Source organism: Papaver somniferum, chromosome 5, assembly GCF_003573695.1.
Source record: "Papaver somniferum cultivar HN1 chromosome 5, ASM357369v1, whole genome shotgun sequence".
Lineage (NCBI taxonomy): Eukaryota > Viridiplantae > Streptophyta > Magnoliopsida > Ranunculales > Papaveraceae > Papaver > Papaver somniferum.
The window spans coordinates 52,678,203-52,696,252 of record NC_039362.1 but is presented as its reverse complement, the minus strand read 5'-3'; the positions used below and the strand labels follow the sequence as shown (position 1 = coordinate 52,696,252).

At 35.9% G+C, this 18,050-nt stretch overlaps 2 protein-coding genes and 1 long non-coding RNA gene across 3 annotated transcripts; 2 read left to right on the top strand and 1 right to left on the bottom strand.

Moving 5' to 3' along the window:
• Positions 1-223: 223 nt before the first annotated feature.
• Positions 224-5,387, bottom strand: LOC113281570. The gene is made up of 3 exons (XR_003326246.1): positions 5,097-5,387; positions 4,202-4,418; positions 224-892 (listed from the first exon to the last, which is right to left on the bottom strand). It is a non-coding gene; the product is annotated as an uncharacterized LOC113281570 (long non-coding RNA).
• Positions 873-3,345, top strand: LOC113281569 (protein NRT1/ PTR FAMILY 2.11-like). The gene is made up of 4 exons (XM_026530357.1): positions 873-1,048; positions 1,274-1,491; positions 1,625-2,184; positions 2,406-3,345. Exons 1-4 carry the CDS (start codon positions 970-972, stop codon positions 3,265-3,267), a joined length of 1,719 nt encoding a protein of 572 aa, XP_026386142.1. The 5' UTR covers positions 873-969; the 3' UTR covers positions 3,268-3,345.
• An 850-nt stretch (positions 5,388-6,237) lies between the features above and the next one.
• On the top strand, positions 6,238-8,649 carry LOC113281568 (protein NRT1/ PTR FAMILY 2.11-like). The gene is made up of 4 exons (XM_026530356.1): positions 6,238-6,378; positions 6,712-6,929; positions 7,032-7,588; positions 7,733-8,649. The coding sequence occupies exons 1-4, from the start codon at positions 6,300-6,302 to the stop codon at positions 8,601-8,603; spliced, it is 1,725 nt and encodes a 574-aa protein (XP_026386141.1). The 5' UTR covers positions 6,238-6,299; the 3' UTR covers positions 8,604-8,649.
• The last annotated feature ends 9,401 nt before the right edge of the window (positions 8,650-18,050 follow it).

The window sequence follows — 18,050 nt, the reverse complement described above, 5'->3', positions numbered from 1 at the left end:
GTAGAAACGTAAAGAATTGACAAATTACATGTATTGATTTCTCTACTGATTTTCTAAGAGAGAAACCTAGTAGTAGTTTTATTCTTCTAAATAATGGTAACCTCGCATTTTAGACCTCAGTATGTTGGACTACACAAGTCATGATCTGGTTGCAACATTCATGGTGGAGAACAAAAGATGCTTCTTCCTAAAGATTAAAATTACAATAACAAAGTGTGCATCATTTACTTTTGACTGACATTTATAAATTTTCTAAAAACAAGAATATTTACTTTTTAGAAGGAAAAGAGATCACATCCATTTCCTTTTCTTTTCCTTTCCAACAAATGAATGGTTGAGTTTAGTAAACTAAGATGGATGCAAGAATTAAACATGCCAAGGACTTTCCAACTAACATAAAAATACAAAAGATACACAGAATGGATATGAATTGATGATGACACATCGAGTCAGTTAGAAGTCTCTTGTCTTCGACAATGGAAAAGGAAAAGTATTTCTAAGCGTACTTCTTATGCTACTTAGAATATTTAAGGCATAACATAGCTATACGCCACTGACTCTGTTCATAATGACAGCATCATACTTCTCCTGCTTATCCGGACGTACTCGCACTCCTTTACAAAGTACATCACTAGTTGTATATAAGTGTGATACTTGTCAACCCAATGCTTAAATGAGCAACAAAATTAGACTCAATCATGGTCCAGCGTAACTTAGGTCAGCACCATTAGTCTTACCTTTTATATCTATTTCAAGTAACCCACTACATTGCTCTTTTGCCTGTATAATTTTAGAGTTCAGGGTTTTGCACTCAAAAACAGAGATTAAGATGCTACCTGGCGACACCACTATTACTGCATCAGCTTTTTGATATCTGACGGAACTGTTTCACCTGACAACATCATAAAAAGAAGCTGGGGTATATCAAACTGAAGAACAAGGAAACCGTAACCAAGCAAAGGTGAACGAATGGAGGAAGAGAAGATCACAACACCAAATGCAAATGAAACCAAATACAGAGGAATTAAAGCAATGCCCTTCATAATAGGTAAGTAATATTTAGAGAGAAGGATCATAGAGTTCCTTGATTTAAATGGTCTCGAGATCAGTTTATCATTGCATATACAGTCACGTTAAGTCATACTATTGCAGTAAACTGGCGCAAGTTTGTTTTTGCGATTTCCTTGAGTTTTTATTACTTCTTACCATGCAAATGGCAGCTAAACTCTCATGTCTGTTTTCGACATACAATAATCAATATAAACAATTGCAGGGAATGAAATGTTTGAGAAACTTGGGACCTTTGGCATATCCTCGAATTTCCTGGTTTATCTCACCACGGTCTTCAACATTAAGCATGTCACTGCTGCTATAGTTGGCAGTGTCTACCTGGGAACCACCTTCTTTACACCACTAATTGGAGGCTATATCGCTGACTCTTACTTGGGACGTTTCAAGACCTTATGCTTTGCCTCTATAGCTTCGCTTGTGGTATAGTAGCTTCCTCGTAATTTAGTATTAATAAATGTAAACACAACTGCAAAGAGTAAGCTACAACATTTTACATGTTGGTAAATGCTCGTATACATATATATTTATCCTCACATTTTCCTGTTTCCTGAAGGGGATGTTTCTTATGACATTAACGGCGGCTGTATCCAAATTACACCCACCGGATTGCAAGGTGAAGGAAAATGAGTTATGTATTCAACCTACTGCACCTCAATGGGCTTTTCTATTACTTGCTACGGGATTCTTAGTGATTGGTTCTGGAGGTATTAGGCCATGTACCATGGCCTTTGGAGCTGATCAGTTCGATCCGAAGAATGAAACTTCTAAACGGAGCATTAACAGTTTCATTAATTGGTATTACTTTGTTTTATCCTCTTGCTTAGTAGTGTCACTGACCCTCACCGTCTACGTGCAATCTAACCTTAGCTGGAGCATCGGACTAGCTCTACCATCATGCCTAATGTTCATAGCCTGCATACTTTTCTTCCTGGGTTCAAGAATTTACGTAAAAGTGAAACCCGAGGGGAGTCCTGTTACGAGCGTCATTCAAGTTCTGGTGGCTGCAACAAGGAAATGGAAGCTAAACCAACCTGAATATCCAGAAGTCTCTCTTTTCAACCATATTCCAAAAGATTCTATGAACTCCAAACTTGATTACACAAATCAGTTTAGGTAAGAATGACCGCACTTCTGCAGCTCAGGCATTCCTATGTAGCTAAAATATTTAATCAGTAATATGCAGCTTTTAGGCACTTGATTCCACTTGTTCAAGGTTGACCTCACATGCCAAGTTTGCCAAATAGCAAACTAAGTAAATAGGTCATCAGGAGGACTTCAAAGTGTAACTAATCATACTTATCTACTTGTGTTTATCCTTGGTTACCATGCAACAGATTCCTTGATAAGGCTGCAATTGTAAGCGCTGACGATCTGATCAACGCTGATGGATCAGCAGCTAATCCATGGAGACTATGTAGAATTCAACAAGTGGAAGAAGTAAAATGTCTAGTAAGAGTACTTCCTATTTGGGCTTCAACTTCAGTTTTCCATATACCAACTACCTCACTACACACATATGCAGTTTTCCAAGCCTTGCAATCAAATAGGCACCTCGGCAAGTTTCAGGTTCCTGCTGCCTCCTACATAGCCTTTTGCTGGCTTAGCATGTCCATTTGGATCCCTATTTACGATCGATTTATTGTACCATCACTAAGAAAAATAACAGGTCAAGAAGGTGGTATCACAATTCTCCAACGAATAGGAATCGGTACTCTCCTATCCGCGATCATGATGTTAGTCTCTGCAATAATCGAACAGCGGAGGAGGAACACTGCTTTTATGTTTCCAACTTTGGGTACTACTAAAGGTGGTGGTGCCATTTCTTCTATGTCGGCACTTTGGTTGATTCCTCAGCTTAGTATCAGTGGTCTAGCGGATGCATTTAGCATTGTTGGTCAGGTCGAGTTCTACTACAAGCAGTTCCCAGAAAACATGAAAAGCATGGGAATGTCTGTCTACTTACTTGGATTTACTGTAGGAAGCTATGCTAGTGGTTTAATGGTTTCTATAGTTCATCAAACAACTAAGGGGGCTGCAACTGGGAATTGGTTGCCAGAGGATTTAAACGAAGGAAGATTGGATTACTTCTATTACACCATAACTGGGATAGGGGTTGTAAACTTTTTCTATTTTGTACTATGTTCTAGGTGGTATAGGTACAAGGAACCAGTTCCATCGAAAATGCCCCAAGAATGAATGCCCTGGACAAAACACCCATCTAATGCAAAATGTTTTGTTCACTTGCTATAATAAAATGAATCTTTCTTAGTTTTACTTCCCTCGTGTCATGTTTCTATACCCCTATGGTTACCTAACAATAAAAGAAGCATAATTATCATCAAGGTATATGTAATCTCAGTAAAATTCCTCACGACCATGAGTTCATGACTAGATCCACTCTTGTCATATCTCTAATATTATTATTATTATTTATCTCTAATTAATGTTAATAAAGGTAGTTGCCCCTCTGTCAACCAATTGTTCAAGTAATGCTAAAAGATTATTCAGTCTAAGAAAAAAAGTTTCACAAAAGTAAAAATGAGAATAAAGAGATAAACAAAGTGCAAAATCACATAACTTAAGATACAAAATATTTGAGTAGAACAAACTATTCGATATCCACAAAACTTATAGGTGACAGACAAGAAATCCCAAAGTATAAAAGCATCAATTGACTGTAATCATATGAAAATAAAAAGCATATAGAACAAACAACATACAGTAAAGTCACTGATACATAATTATTACTTTGTTGCAACATTCATTATCCATGGAATAGATGGATTGGAAAATGGCCCCCAAAAATTTCTAGGTTCAATACTATTATTACAGATAAATACATGTATCTGATGACTGATTCAGACCATTTTTCTTTTGTGTGACATTTATTGAGGGACAGATGTTTATAAGTTGACGTCAAATGTTGCAAAAAATCAAAAATCGAGAAATCAAAACCATGCCCTTCATGATAGATAAGCTATAATGATGAGAGAAAAAAAGATAAATTAATAGATAGTTATTCTTCTTAATCATGCATAAACATTATATAGTCACTCGATTTTCCATGCACTGTAAAGTGATAGCAAATGTAAAGTAATGCAGGCTATGAAATGATTTAGAAACTTGGTACCTTTGGCACAGCGACAGACCTCGTAATCTATCTGGTTAAAGTGCTAAACATTAAGCAAGTAACTGACGCCATCTACATGAATGCCTTCCACGGAACTTCAAAATTTAATAGGATAACACGTAGCCAATACTAACTTAGCAAGCTTTGAAACCCTGGGGTTCGCTTCCGTATTTTCTCCCGTCGTGGCGGAAAAAGAAACTCGGCTGGAACTTCATTTCTGCAATTAAATTGTTGAGAATTTAGTAACATACAACCAAATTCTGAGTTTACGACGATCGCCAAATTACATCCTCCAAATTGTAGAGCAAATGATAGCTACCTTCCTACTGAATCTACTATACCTAAATGGGATTTTCTATTATGTGCTTTCTAGTAATTGGTTCAGGTGGGATTGGGGCATGTAATTTGGCCTTTGGAGCTGACCAATTCAATCTGAAAAATGAAGCTTTTAGGAGGAGTATTAACAGCTTGGTTAATTGGTACTACTTTGTCATCTCCGCATGCTTATTGGTACCTGTGATTCTCTACAAACAATCAAACTTAAGCTTAATTCAGGTTTCGGTTGCTGCAACAAAGAAATGGCGGTTAATCCATCTAGATAACCCAAAAGTCTCTTTCTCAACAATTTTCCAAAAATTACTATAAGCTCTAGACTTGATTACACCAATCAATTTAGGTAATAATTAACCTTATGTTAGAAATTTCAGTGGTTTCAAAGGAACTAAACAAAGGTAGACTAGATTACTTTATTACTCTAGTACAGGTTGTGACATTGTTAAAGCTTCCAAAATCTCAGGAAATTGTTGTTTTCTTTTTTTAACCTAAACAGCCTAAATTTGAACTTCAGAACAGTAGAAACCACAAAATGGAAGAAGCAAAATCAAATGAAACAAACCTTTTGTTTGCCTGTGGTACAGAATGTTAGCAGGAATTCTACTATGAGCTCCACTAGTAGAACCACTTGTAAAGGAGGAACCCTGAAGATTAGACTCCTTCAAGAACATTGCTGTAGTGTCTTCATTCAATATTTTATTGAGATTTTCAAAACGGAATGAAATCTTGTAGCCCTAATCCTCATGGTACTTCAGAAAATAAAAATAGAATCAAACCCTCATTTCTAACAAAAGAAAATTGATTCCGAGGAGGAGGTGTCATACTCTCATTTGAGGCTATGATTTATTTTTGGCAGCCCTGAGTTTTAATTTTGATACGGCACAGAGGGCAGCCCAACTCCCTTGAGTAGCCCTGAGTATATTATTCCCTGTACACTTTCCTTCGTTCCAAGTACTCATGTAACTGTTAGTTGTTACTGTCAAATGACCGATTGTGAGTACCACTGCAGAGGGATTATGCTTCACATTAGCACTGGTAGAAAGGCCGTGAGAAGATGACTTACAAGTGATGATGTCATTAGAAGGCAAGATCACACTAACAAATGCACATATCCCACTTACAAATCCACTTGCTAATTCTTTAGCATATTTAGCCAACTTTTAATCAGATAAAAAAATTTCCGGCTAAATTCAGGAGACAAACTCGATTTCGTCGCAATATGAATGAAGGAAATAGAACACGGTTCCCCAGTTTGCCTACGATAATATATAATAAGCTCAGTAATTATGATATGGCTCCATGTACCTGTTTACTTCATTCACATTTCTAAATTTTACCCAATAACATGAAAAGGGACCTGTTTGTTTTGCGGGAATCGATATAGATCATATAAGTCTATACATAGAGCATATATGCCACATGCTCTCTCAGTTCAAGGACCACCACCACTAGGTGCATCGATGATTCCATGTTAGTGTAATTGCAATTTCTTGTCTATCAAAAAGATTTCTACTTTCAACTTGCAGCAAAAAGAAAAAATAACTTTCAACTATTTGATGATGATTCAGCTACAGTAAACCCCATTGTTTCCAACATTATTGCTAGTTAAATAATTTAGGAATCCCCACCATTAAATGATGAAATGACGCAAGGCAATAAGGTATCAAATCTTTTATGATGTTCTATATATATGATGAGAGGCTCATGAAGGAGAAGCATAAGAAGTACTACAATATAAGCTTGGGTTTTATTCAAGAACACATCAATGGAGGAAGAGAAAGCTGCGATATCTAATGAAACTGAGATCAGACATAGAGGAATCAAAGCCATGCCCTTCATAATAGGTACGTAAGTCGACAGAGATATATAGCTAGTACATAGGTACGTCCTCTAAATCGAACGGCTGCTGAATACTCTCGCTGCAACAATATATCAATACAAGAAACCATGTAATTATGCATGTTCGTTTCAAAAGTTGAAAAGAAGTTGTACTTATGGCCTTGTCCTTATGATGCATGCACTTACCACTAGATATTTTATGCTATACTAGCCTTGTTGGGCAATAAAACACAATTAGGGAAGAAGATCTTATGCACAAATAACATAAATATGAAGTTTCTGTTCTTATCTTATAACTACGTACTGCATGCCATGATTATCGTCAATGTAAAATGCAGGGAATGAAATGTTTGAGAAACTCGGGACTTGGGGAACATCATCGAACCTTGTAGTCTATTTCACCACAGTCTTCAACATCAAGCATGTTAGTGCTGCCATACTTATGAACGTCTTCAACGGAACCACCTTCATCTCACCATTGATAGGAGGTTTCTTGGCCGATGCTTACTTCGGACGCTTCAAGACACTAGGATTTGCGTCAATAGCTTCTCTTATGGTACGAAGCTTTATGATCGATATTATTAATATTCCATTCTATCTATACACTAAATAAATATGTACTATTTCATATTTTTCTGATTCACCTTTTCTCCTGAAGGGACTTTTTCTGGTGATGTTGACAGCGACCATCTCCAAATTACATCCTCCCACTTGCGGAATGAAAAAAAGCTTATGTGTACAACCTACTGCATCACAATGGGCTTTCTTGTTGTTCGCGCTACTTCTATTAGTCATTGGTTCGGGAGGGATTAGGCCATGTAACATGGCCTTTGGAGCTGATCAGTTCTATCCCAAAACAGATTCTGGCAAGAAAAGTATTGACAGCTTCATCAATTGGTATTATTGTGTCATCTCCATCTGCTTTATAGTGTCTTTGACATTCATCGTTTACGTGCAATCTAACTTAAGCTGGGCTCTGGGACTAGCTATTCCCCCCTGTTTAATGTTCATTGCATGCTTACTCTTCTTCACGGGATCGCGAATATATGTTAAAGTAAAACCTGAGGGGAGTCCTATCACAAGCATAATTCAAGTTCTGGTGGCTGCAGCAAAGAAACGCAGTTTGGAACAACCAGAGGACCCAGAAACCGCTCTTTTCAAACATTTTACAAAGAGTTCAATCAACTCCGAACTTCATTACACCAATCAGTTTCGGTAAGAAACGTATGCTAAATCCATCTATTGAGCAGTGTATTTGCTCGTTTTAGCTAATTATTTTGTTTTCTATATGCATTCATTTCATCAAATTGGCAACAAAGCCATGCCACAATGTCATATTTGTTTTTTCCGTGGTATCAGCTTTATCGATAGGGCTGCAATAGTAACGATTGAGGATCAGATCAACGAAGATGGATCACCTGCTAATCCATGGCGACTTTGTACGATGCAACAAGTGGAAGAGGTAAAATGTCTTGTAAGAGTCCTTCCTATTTGGGTTTCATCTGCAATTTTCCATATTGCAACAACCCAACAACAGATATATGTGGTCTACCAAGCCCTTCAGTCAGATAGGCGCCTAGGCAATAACAACTTCAAGATTCCTGCTGCATCTTACACGGCAGTCTCCTGGCTAACCATTGCTGTCTGGATCCCTATTTATGACCGACTTATTGTACCATCCCTGAGAAAATTCACTCGTCAAGAAGGTGGTATCACACTTCTCCAGAGGATAGGAATTGGAACATTCCTTTCTGCACTATTTATGTTGGTCTCTGCATTAGCCGAAGAAAGGCGAAGAAACTTAGCTCAAACCCATCCTACTCTAGGTTATGCCAAAGGCGGTGGTGCTGTTTCATCTATGCCGGGGCTTTGGTTGATCCCTCAACTCTTTTTAAGTGGCCTTGCCGAAGCATTTGGCCTCATTGGTCAAGTTGAGTTCTATTACAAACAATTTCCAGAGAACATGAGAAGCATTGGAGTATCTGTATACTACCTTGCCATTGCGGTAGGGAGTTATGCAAGTGGCTTTCTGGTCTCTGTGGTACATCAAACAACCCAAGGCGCTGCGACTGGGAATTGGTTGGCTGAGGATCTAAATAAAGGGAGACTGGATTACTTTTATTACACCATTAGTCTGATGGAGATCATAAATTTTGTGTATTTTTTAGTTTGTGCTAAGTGGTACAGGTATAAGGCTATGGTTCAAACCCTTGAATCCAACCATCCATGATTTGGAATTTATTCAAATAAAATTTTATAACTTTGTTTCAACGGCAGAGACATTGTGCACAATGTTTTTTTGTTTTTTTGTTGCTGGGAAACACACCTTAAATTAACCAAGAAGGGAAATACAAACATCCTATATGGGTTCCTTTCTTACAAAACTATCAAAAAAGAAGAAAAAGAGAGACTCAATTATCCTTAATACAATACTTCCTAGCCCGACGTGCAAGCCGATCAGCTAATATTTTTTTTGAACGCTTAACAAAAACAACATTATAATTACTACTTTTCAAAAGCAAAACCCTGTAGTCTTCCAACAGATCACTACATCTCCATTCTATATTGATACATGTGTATCTTCCTCTCTCCGAGAACTAGTGATCCTCAAGACGGATTGAGAATAGATTTCTACTTTGGGAAGGAATACTGATTTTTAGGCAGCATTCTTAGATAAGGAAATATTCTTAGACAAGGTAATATTCCTAGATAAGGAAATATACCTAGAAAAGGAATATTTCCTAGACAAGGTAATATTTCTAGATATGAAAATATATACCTAGATAAGGTAATATTCGTAGATAAGGAAATATACCTAGACAAGGAATTCTTTTTAGAAAAGGAATTATTCCTAGATAAAGAAATATACCTAGAAAAGATATTATTCCTAGATAAGAAAATATCTAGAAAATGAATTATTCTTAGATAAGGAATTAGATTCCTATAAGGTTTGGGAAACCGTTAAACCTATAAATAGAGATGTTTAGCTCATAGCTAAGACATCTAGAGTGTGCTTTGTGATACAGACACACCTAGATCAGAGAGAGAAGTTTGTGAGGCAATTAATTATTGTAAAAGCAAACTTAGCAAACAGTTTAAGGTTATCCACTGTTTAGAGAGATTGTGAGCGTAACAAAGAGAGAATTGTAATAGTTTCTTCTTCATAATCTAGAGAAGATATATTTCTTCGGATCTGGTTCCTAGTGTGTTTCTGTTTTCTAGTTTTCGTCTATTATTATTCTGAATTCCGCCTCTATAATAATAGTTACCAAGGTACAGAGATCAATACGTATCATATATTCAATTGTCTCCATTAACAAAATCCAGTACTTGGAGAAAATCATTCACAAACTAGACTTTAGACAGATTCATCTCCTTCGCCCAGGAGATAGCTAGAAAAAGCGCAGTCGCCTCAGCACCAACTGCTTCTGAAATCAGTCCAAAGTCCAAGCGAGAGCGAACTATTCTGCCTGCATTATCACAAAGAATTATACCCAACCTCTTAAAGGATCCATCTAAAAACATGATATACTCCACAACATTTACTGAAGTTTTAACCTCTCTATTAACTGCCTTAACAGTCAAAGAAGGGGCAACGTAAGTATTTCTTTTAGCATCTAAAATAATTTTATCCATATTAATAGAGACTTTTTTGAAAACCACGTCACATCTTGTCTTCCATATAAACCACATAATAATACCCCCAATACTTGGTCAATTCACAGCAAAAGGATACTGCCTCAAGTGACTATCAAACCCGCTGAGAAAGAAATCCTCAATCCAAAAAAAAATCAGAATGAACCAGATGTTGAAGAGACATACCAAACCACACATGAGAAGCAATAGGACAATGAAAGAATAAATTAATCAGAGACTCCGTATCATTGTTGCACAAAGGACAAGTATCATCAATATAAGGATTATAAATTTTAAGCATAGTATTGACAGGAAGCATTTGCGCAAAAATCTTCCACATGAAAAACTTAATTTTAGGAAGACAATCTAAAGACCAAACTTTCTTCCAAAAAGAGACATCTTCAACCGAAAAACTATCATTCATATACACCTTATAAGCCGATTTAATAGTAAACTTACCATTACTAGTATGAGCCCACATAACTTTATCTTTAAGCTGTAGATTAAACCTAATAGTTCTAATCTTGATAACATCATTTGGAGAGAATAAAGAATTTAAAAGGTTAATATTCCAGCAATGATTTTGCACATCAATAAGCTCACTAACAAAAGTATAATCATTAAAATCAGGGTTAATAGACACAGGCGGATATGAAGTACCAGGTAACCAGATTGAAGACCAAATTCTAGTAGAATTACCATCATTTATTTTCCTGACTATATTAGAATGAAAAAAAAATAAACTATTGACAATACCCTTCCATATCCAAGAAAAATTACCAGTTAATATTCGTGCATAATGTATACTCCCTCCGTTTTTTGCAAAAGAAATACAATATAACTTCTTTAAAATATTATTCGATGATATTATATTCTCGTTAAAATAATAAACTCGATAAAATTATAAAATAATATATTTCAGAAGTTTCCCTTAAGCATTAATATGTCCCAAATAATATATAAAATAGTAACACTACCTAAAAATGAAAATAAATTTATAAATATTAAATTCTCTCAAAATATGGTTCAATATTAGTTTGTGTTCACAGGCTAAAGCATTAACTTTTTAATTAATATGATTCAATATATGAATCATAGCATCACTACTGATTTTCCGAATCTGATAAATAGTATCCTGATTGTGTTCACAGTCTAAAGCATTAACCTTTCAATTAATATTGCGAGCATACTCCCTATTACCGATTCCAAGTTCAATCGTCTTCCTTTGATTGTGGATAACAGTTCTTAGTAGTGCTGCCTGTTTGTGATGGGTTTCAACGGTACTGAGGAGAACTTAACGAAGATTGAAGATGACAACCTTAGAGTCCAAACTATTTTGGACAAGAAGATTTGTGACTCATGCATGAGATGATGATTCATCTTGGCCTCAGCTATCTTTATAGATATTCTCACATCTAGATTTGTTGACACAATCATCAAGATCTAAGATTTGATCATAAACTTTCCCACTCAAAGCTTTTAGGATTTTAGCTTGGGATCTGGTTTGAGGATGCATCTTTACTAGGAGTCTTTAATCGAAACTGACAAACACATAAACTAATTTTATAAAATGATATATAGAATATAAAATCCGATCACATACCAAACACATGTACCAATCTTAAAATAAGCCTAACCAGATCCTAAGATAATTTTCTTTTCTTATGTGTTGATTTTATTTCCTTCCACACCAAATGTTTGAGCATTGCTCGGTTGAACCCACCAAGCGTTGGTATGTCAAGGTTGGTTGTCGTCTTTTAGTATCAAAACTCAAAAGTCGCTTGATTAGATTACTAGAGTCAACTTCGTTAGGTTAGACTAGGAAGTCTATAAATGTTGAGACATACAAGTATTACTCTGAGGATCTGAAGATTCTGAAGACGTATCGACATCAATGATAACATCATCCTTCCATTTCAGGTTAGTAATACATAACTTGACTTGTTTTCATTTCTATATCGTAAGCTTTCAAGTCGTGTCTGATTGAAAACATAGCATGCGAATTTATATATATGAAACTCTAGCATAATAGACTTGATCATCATATTGTGATCAGAGTGTCAAGGAATATGCGGAGTTATATATCAATACTGATAAGTTTTTTATATTGGTATATTGATTTACAAAGTATAATGTTTATCTTTTTAACTTTGTAACTGTGACATCGACATAATCTTTGTACTTGTTACTAGATTGTGTAGTGAACATAGGTTTGATTTCATACCTAGAAAACTATGTTTAATTACATGAGTTTAAGGAAGTAGACGTATGAACCTGTTTCGTAGTCGAAAGGAAATCAAAAGGATTGAAGGTCCAGTATTTATTAAAGATCATAAGGTTGGACCGATCCTAGCCTATATATATAGGGAATCAAGGTAGAACCGATCCTAGCTTATGTTGGGAGTCAAGGTAGAAGAAATCCCTACCTATATTGGGAATCAAGGTATTCCTAATTTGTTGTAGGTATCATGGTAAAACCGGTCCCAATAGGAAATAACTGATTTCTATAAGTCATGTACACTTTAGGGTTTGTGTGAGGGTTTGCAAAATATGAAAGTTCAAGATGTCGACATAGTGAGTAATTTGAACATGTGCTGAAATCTTATTTCTTAATTGTTCAAAAATATTTCTTGATACTCAAGGTGAGATCCCAAACCGAAATTGTAGAGAAGCTTATTGAGATTTTTGAAATTAATATGTTTTGTTTTACTAGCTATCAAAACATATCTCGGGAAATATCATCAAGAATATAAAGTACAGTTTGGATAACTTTGCCTATGTAAGTGGTGGTTCATATTTGTCCTCACAAGAGATAAATTTAGGGATGTAATTGTTTGTCATAAGTGATGGTTGTGATTGGGATTAGAAGTGCATCTAACAGACAAAATCTATCATGTCATTAAGGTTCCATAATTCTTTATAATAAATGCTTTATTAATTTGTCATGACAATATTTTATTATATGTAAAATTAAAAATGATAATATATAAATTATTCTACTAATAATGATAATAAATATATGGATATTTTTGTACTTGGGATTAGTTTGGTATTGCTATGAGCTTTATAGAAGTGCTTTTCAGATGTACATTATTGTGCCGAGCTACGTAAAAAAAGCAATTGAATGGTTGAAAATTATGAACTACAGCGAAAACTTATTTTAATGGGAAAATATCAGGTTCGGTTATAGTTAGTGAGAAAATAACAAAATCAGGCAAATCTCTGAAAATTGTTTATTCGATTTTATATTGTGCTTAAAATAAGTAAACTTTTCTGCTTATTAGAGTACATATATGTAATATTAAATTTACTAATTAGTATTATTGAGTTCGTATTATTACTTTTTTTTTAATCGAAAGAGCGTCACGGGGGATTTTATTGAAAAAGAGAAATATTTACACAGAGCTGGTTGGAAGGGTTGGGAGCCGAGCAACAAGTTGCGCCCTAATTTCATGTTTTATTTTCCAATTTTATCCCATTTTTTTTATAACCGACACAAATTATCCTTGAATTGATAGATTTTGGAAGTATTTGCTTTTGAAGCTTTTAAAAGCTCATTCTCCCCCACTTTTAAAATTGATAGATTTTGGAAGTGTTTTGCATAAAACACGCTTTATGAAATCTTTACAAACACTATGAGGGAAAAATATTGCTATAAATATGTTTTCAAAGTACTTTTTTGTTTGAAAGAAAAAAAAGCAGTACCAAACTTAGTTAGATTGGCTAACAATTATATAAGTGGGCCATAGTGACGATGACAAGTATTGGTGCCCAGTGATTAATTTCGCATCGTCTCACGTATTTCTTGATAAATGGTTTAACGTTATTTTTATTCAATGATGATGGATAACATAGTTCATTGTTAGTAGAGCGTGTTGTTATTAGGTTAAGTAGTTAACGATTTGACTTACTAACTAATCATGGTTTTATTATTTTTATGCAACGAATAACCTACATTTGGAAGAGTAATGTCGTAGAATGTAATGGCCTGACCCTCTACCGATAATGTCCTCACTTAGCCATTGTGGTCATCTGACATTATGGGGTTTTTCAATGGTCACAGCTGCGGTCATCCATCAGCAACTTCTCTGGAGGTCACCCACCCCATGATTACTTAATACCGAGCATGCTTAACTATATATCTTCGCCATGTATGAATTCAATTATGCTGCAAAGGTCTCGGTGTTAGGAAAGGACAAACCATTACATATATTCCATTTGAAGAATTCTACCTGCCGAATCGGAGTACTATAATACCACCAACTTAATTCGGAGCCGTCCTTGGCTCCAGAATATGTTCAATCCTTGCCTCTGGCATTTTTTCTCGCTCATGAGACCTTTTCCCGACACAATCTGTCAAGCATACTCTTTCCCCCTCGACAGGTTACCCATGGTCGACTCTAATTTGTAAGGACCTGATCCTCCGCCAATACTGTCCCCACTTAGTCACTGCGGTTATCCGACAGTGTGGGGTTTTTAACTTACACTGATGTGGTCATCCATCAAAAGTTCTCTGGGAGGTAGCCATCCCTAGATTACGCTTGCCCGAGAACGCATAAATACAGTGCTTTTTACCAAATCTGGATCCAACTATGTTGAAAAGTCCATAATGTTATGAAATGACAAGTCATTACCTATTTACATTCGGTGAACTCATCCTGCCGAATTGAATTACGTACAAAATATCTGGGAATTTTGAAAACCTATAACTACATCGTATGTGAGTAAAGTGGTCGCCATCGGAAATGACTTAACATTTTAAATATAATAGCTTAAGTGAACGAATTAGATTTTCATTATGTCATTGAAATAATAAGAACATACAACACGTTATATATTGTTGAGTGAATTCTGAGTTGTACTCTTTTCAGACTATTCTTAAAGGGGAATAAAGCAACAAGGATCCGAACATTGATAATATATACACAATTATTCTTGGAACGAATGAGTTCAGGTGTTGTAATTTTTTTACAACTTACATATTGTTAGAGCATAGCTCGGTCAACCTCGCATGCATTGCTATCTCAAGCATGTTTGTCAATGTTAGTGATTAAAACTATAAGTCTTAATTTCTAGCATACATAGCTAAGTCTCAGACTAGGATAGAAAAGTGTAGTTGAGCTCAAGGAATTCATGGAGAATCATCATACAACGACGAAGATCTATACAAGGAACCGTGGAACTTCATCAACAAAAAGGTATGTGGAGACTTGAACTTATCTATCACTCAAAAGTCTATCTCTTTTATCTCCTACTTCTTATGAGACAAAAGTCGTATGCTATATAGACTAGATCATACACATTTGATATTTCGAGATGAGTATTCATTGCTTATCTTTTATCTCGAAATCGTGTGTTGGTAAAGCGTTTCCATTTGATCAAGTTTATCTTCACCTAGTGACGAAAGTCATGAAAAGTTTCAATCACTTTGAAAATTGCTCTGACGTGAATCGGTCTGTGAATAACGGCTACATAGCGTCCTCTAAGAATGTCTCAATGATTGAAATAAGAGTTTAGATTACATAACCATGTATTCCTTGAACCGAAGTTTTCGAACTTTGTTAATCAAGAGAAATCGGGAGGATTGTGGAATTGGCTTGCCAAGTCCGCGAACTGTCGGAAGTTCTCGACCGAAAAATTCTGCTGGATTTTCCAAAACTCGTTTGTGTGTTAAGTCCGCGAACTCGCGGAAGTTCTCTTTCCGAGAATTTATGCTGAGTTTGGAAAACTCAACCGATTAACTTAAGTCCGCGAACTTGTTTGTGAACTTAAGAGGTTATGAGCTAAAGATGTGCTCTGAACATGAAACATTAAATTACTAAGGAATGATTTATGCAAACCATGGATATAATGTTCATGAGACGATTCAATCGAATCGAGTCATCTTTATTTCAATTGTGTCTTGTGTAGTTACATAAGATCTCGTAGCAATTGAACAACTCTTTAACTAGTTCATTTGAGTCAATTGAACTAGTTATGGTGAATAAGAACAAGGTTAATATGAAATGCTCATATGGTTAACCTTTTGGGTTACTATGTTGAACCAACATACACATACACATTTCGGCATGGTTTTCACAAACCCAGTAAACGCCTACCCAAGTGTGTGTGACAAGCTAGGTTTTTTCGATCTAACGGTTGAGAAATATTAGCTTGAATCTAAATCAGGTTTTCATCTAACGGTGAATAAGGATTGCTTTGTAACTAAGGAAAAACCCTGATTTGAAGGCTATATAAAGGAGACATCTAGCATTGTGCAAAACTAATCCCCACACGTTTGTGTGCTACTAGTGCTCCCGCTAGAGTCGATCTCCATTAACCTTTGATTTTCTTCTCTAAAATCAGGTTAACGACTTAAAGACTTCATTAGGATTCTGAAGCCAGACCGATACTACTTTATCGTAGTTGTGTGATCTGATCTTGCATCTTCTATAGTACGAGTACAATCGATTGATTGACTTGAGATCGTGAGAGTTCTCCGATAGGCAAGATAAAGAAGTCACAAACATCTTCGTCTCGCTGTTTGTGATTCCTCAACAATCCGCTTGTGTAGTCAGGAAGGATTGTAGAGAGGTGATTGATTAATCTAGGATGTTCTTCGGGAATGTAAGACCGGATTATCAATTGGTTCATGTTCACCTTGATCTTATATCAAAAGACGGAACAAAACCTAGGGTTTATCTGTAGGAGACAGATTTATCCTTTGATAGACTTTTCTGTGTGAGATAGATTTGTTTATTATCAAGTCTGCGATTTTGGGTTGTAGCAACTCTTGGTTGTGGGTATGATCAGCTAAGGGAATCAAGTGCGCAGTATCCTGCTGGGATCAGAGGCGTAGGAGTACAACTGTACCTTGAATTAGTGGGAGACTGATTGGGGTTCAACTATAGTCCAGTCCGAAGTTAGTTTGCAGTAGGCTAGTGTCTGTAGCGGCTTAATACAGTGTGTATTCAATCTGGACTAGGTCCCAGGGTTTTTCTGCATTTGCGGTTTCCTCGTTAACAAAATTTCTGGTGTCTGTGTTATTTCTTTTCCGCTTTATATTTTATATAATTGAAATAATACAGGTTGTGCGTTCGTGATCATCAATTGGAAATCCAACCTTTGGTTGTTGATTGATATTGATTGATCCTTAGACATTGGTCTTTGGTACCGTCCAAGTATTCCTTGTATTTCATAAAGACTCGCAATTTTTTTTTAGCTTGAGTAAAAATCAAATCAAGAGAGAGATATTGACTCCTTGAGGTACTTTTATCTAGATTGAGTCTGACTGTCTAGTTGATTCTCTAGCAAAGTATTTCGGAGTTAGTCCATACATATTGCTAAGCGAAATACTGGGTGGTGTTGTTAAACCCCCGCTTTTTCAATTGGTATCAGAGCAGGAAAACACGTTTAAGACCTAACAAGTTTGTGTTTGTAGCGATCTGACTCTATGGACAGAGGTGTTATCTCTATTAACGTACCACCAGTCTTTGATGGCTCCAATTACTTATGGTGGAAAATTGTTATGCGAGCTTTTCTTAAATCGCGTGATTTTCAATCATGGGTATATGTGGTGAATGGTTATGATGCGCCCGTTGTTGCAGATGGAGACGGAACTGTTCCCAAGATTATTGGTGAATATAATATTGTCGAGATTCTTGCTGCAAAGCAAAATTCTGAAGGGTTAAATGCTATCATACATGCCATTGCCCCAAGTCTTCAACACCATATGTCTAATTGCACTAGGTCTAAAGATGCTTGGGATATCTTAGAAACCATATTTGAAGGAAACTCCAGTGAAAAGGAAGCTAGGCTTCAAAACCTTAATTCCGATTGGGAGAACCTTCGTATGGCAGATGAAGAAACATTTGATGAGTTTAATCACAAAGTATCTGAAATTGTTAATGCATCTTTTTCATTGGGTAAGACTATTCCTGAAAAGGACATTGTGATGAAAATTCTTAGATCGCTACCATCTAGATACGAGTCTAAGAAGCATGCCATCGTTGAGGGGAATAACCTCAATAATCTTTCCAGAAACACCTTGGTTGGGATGCTA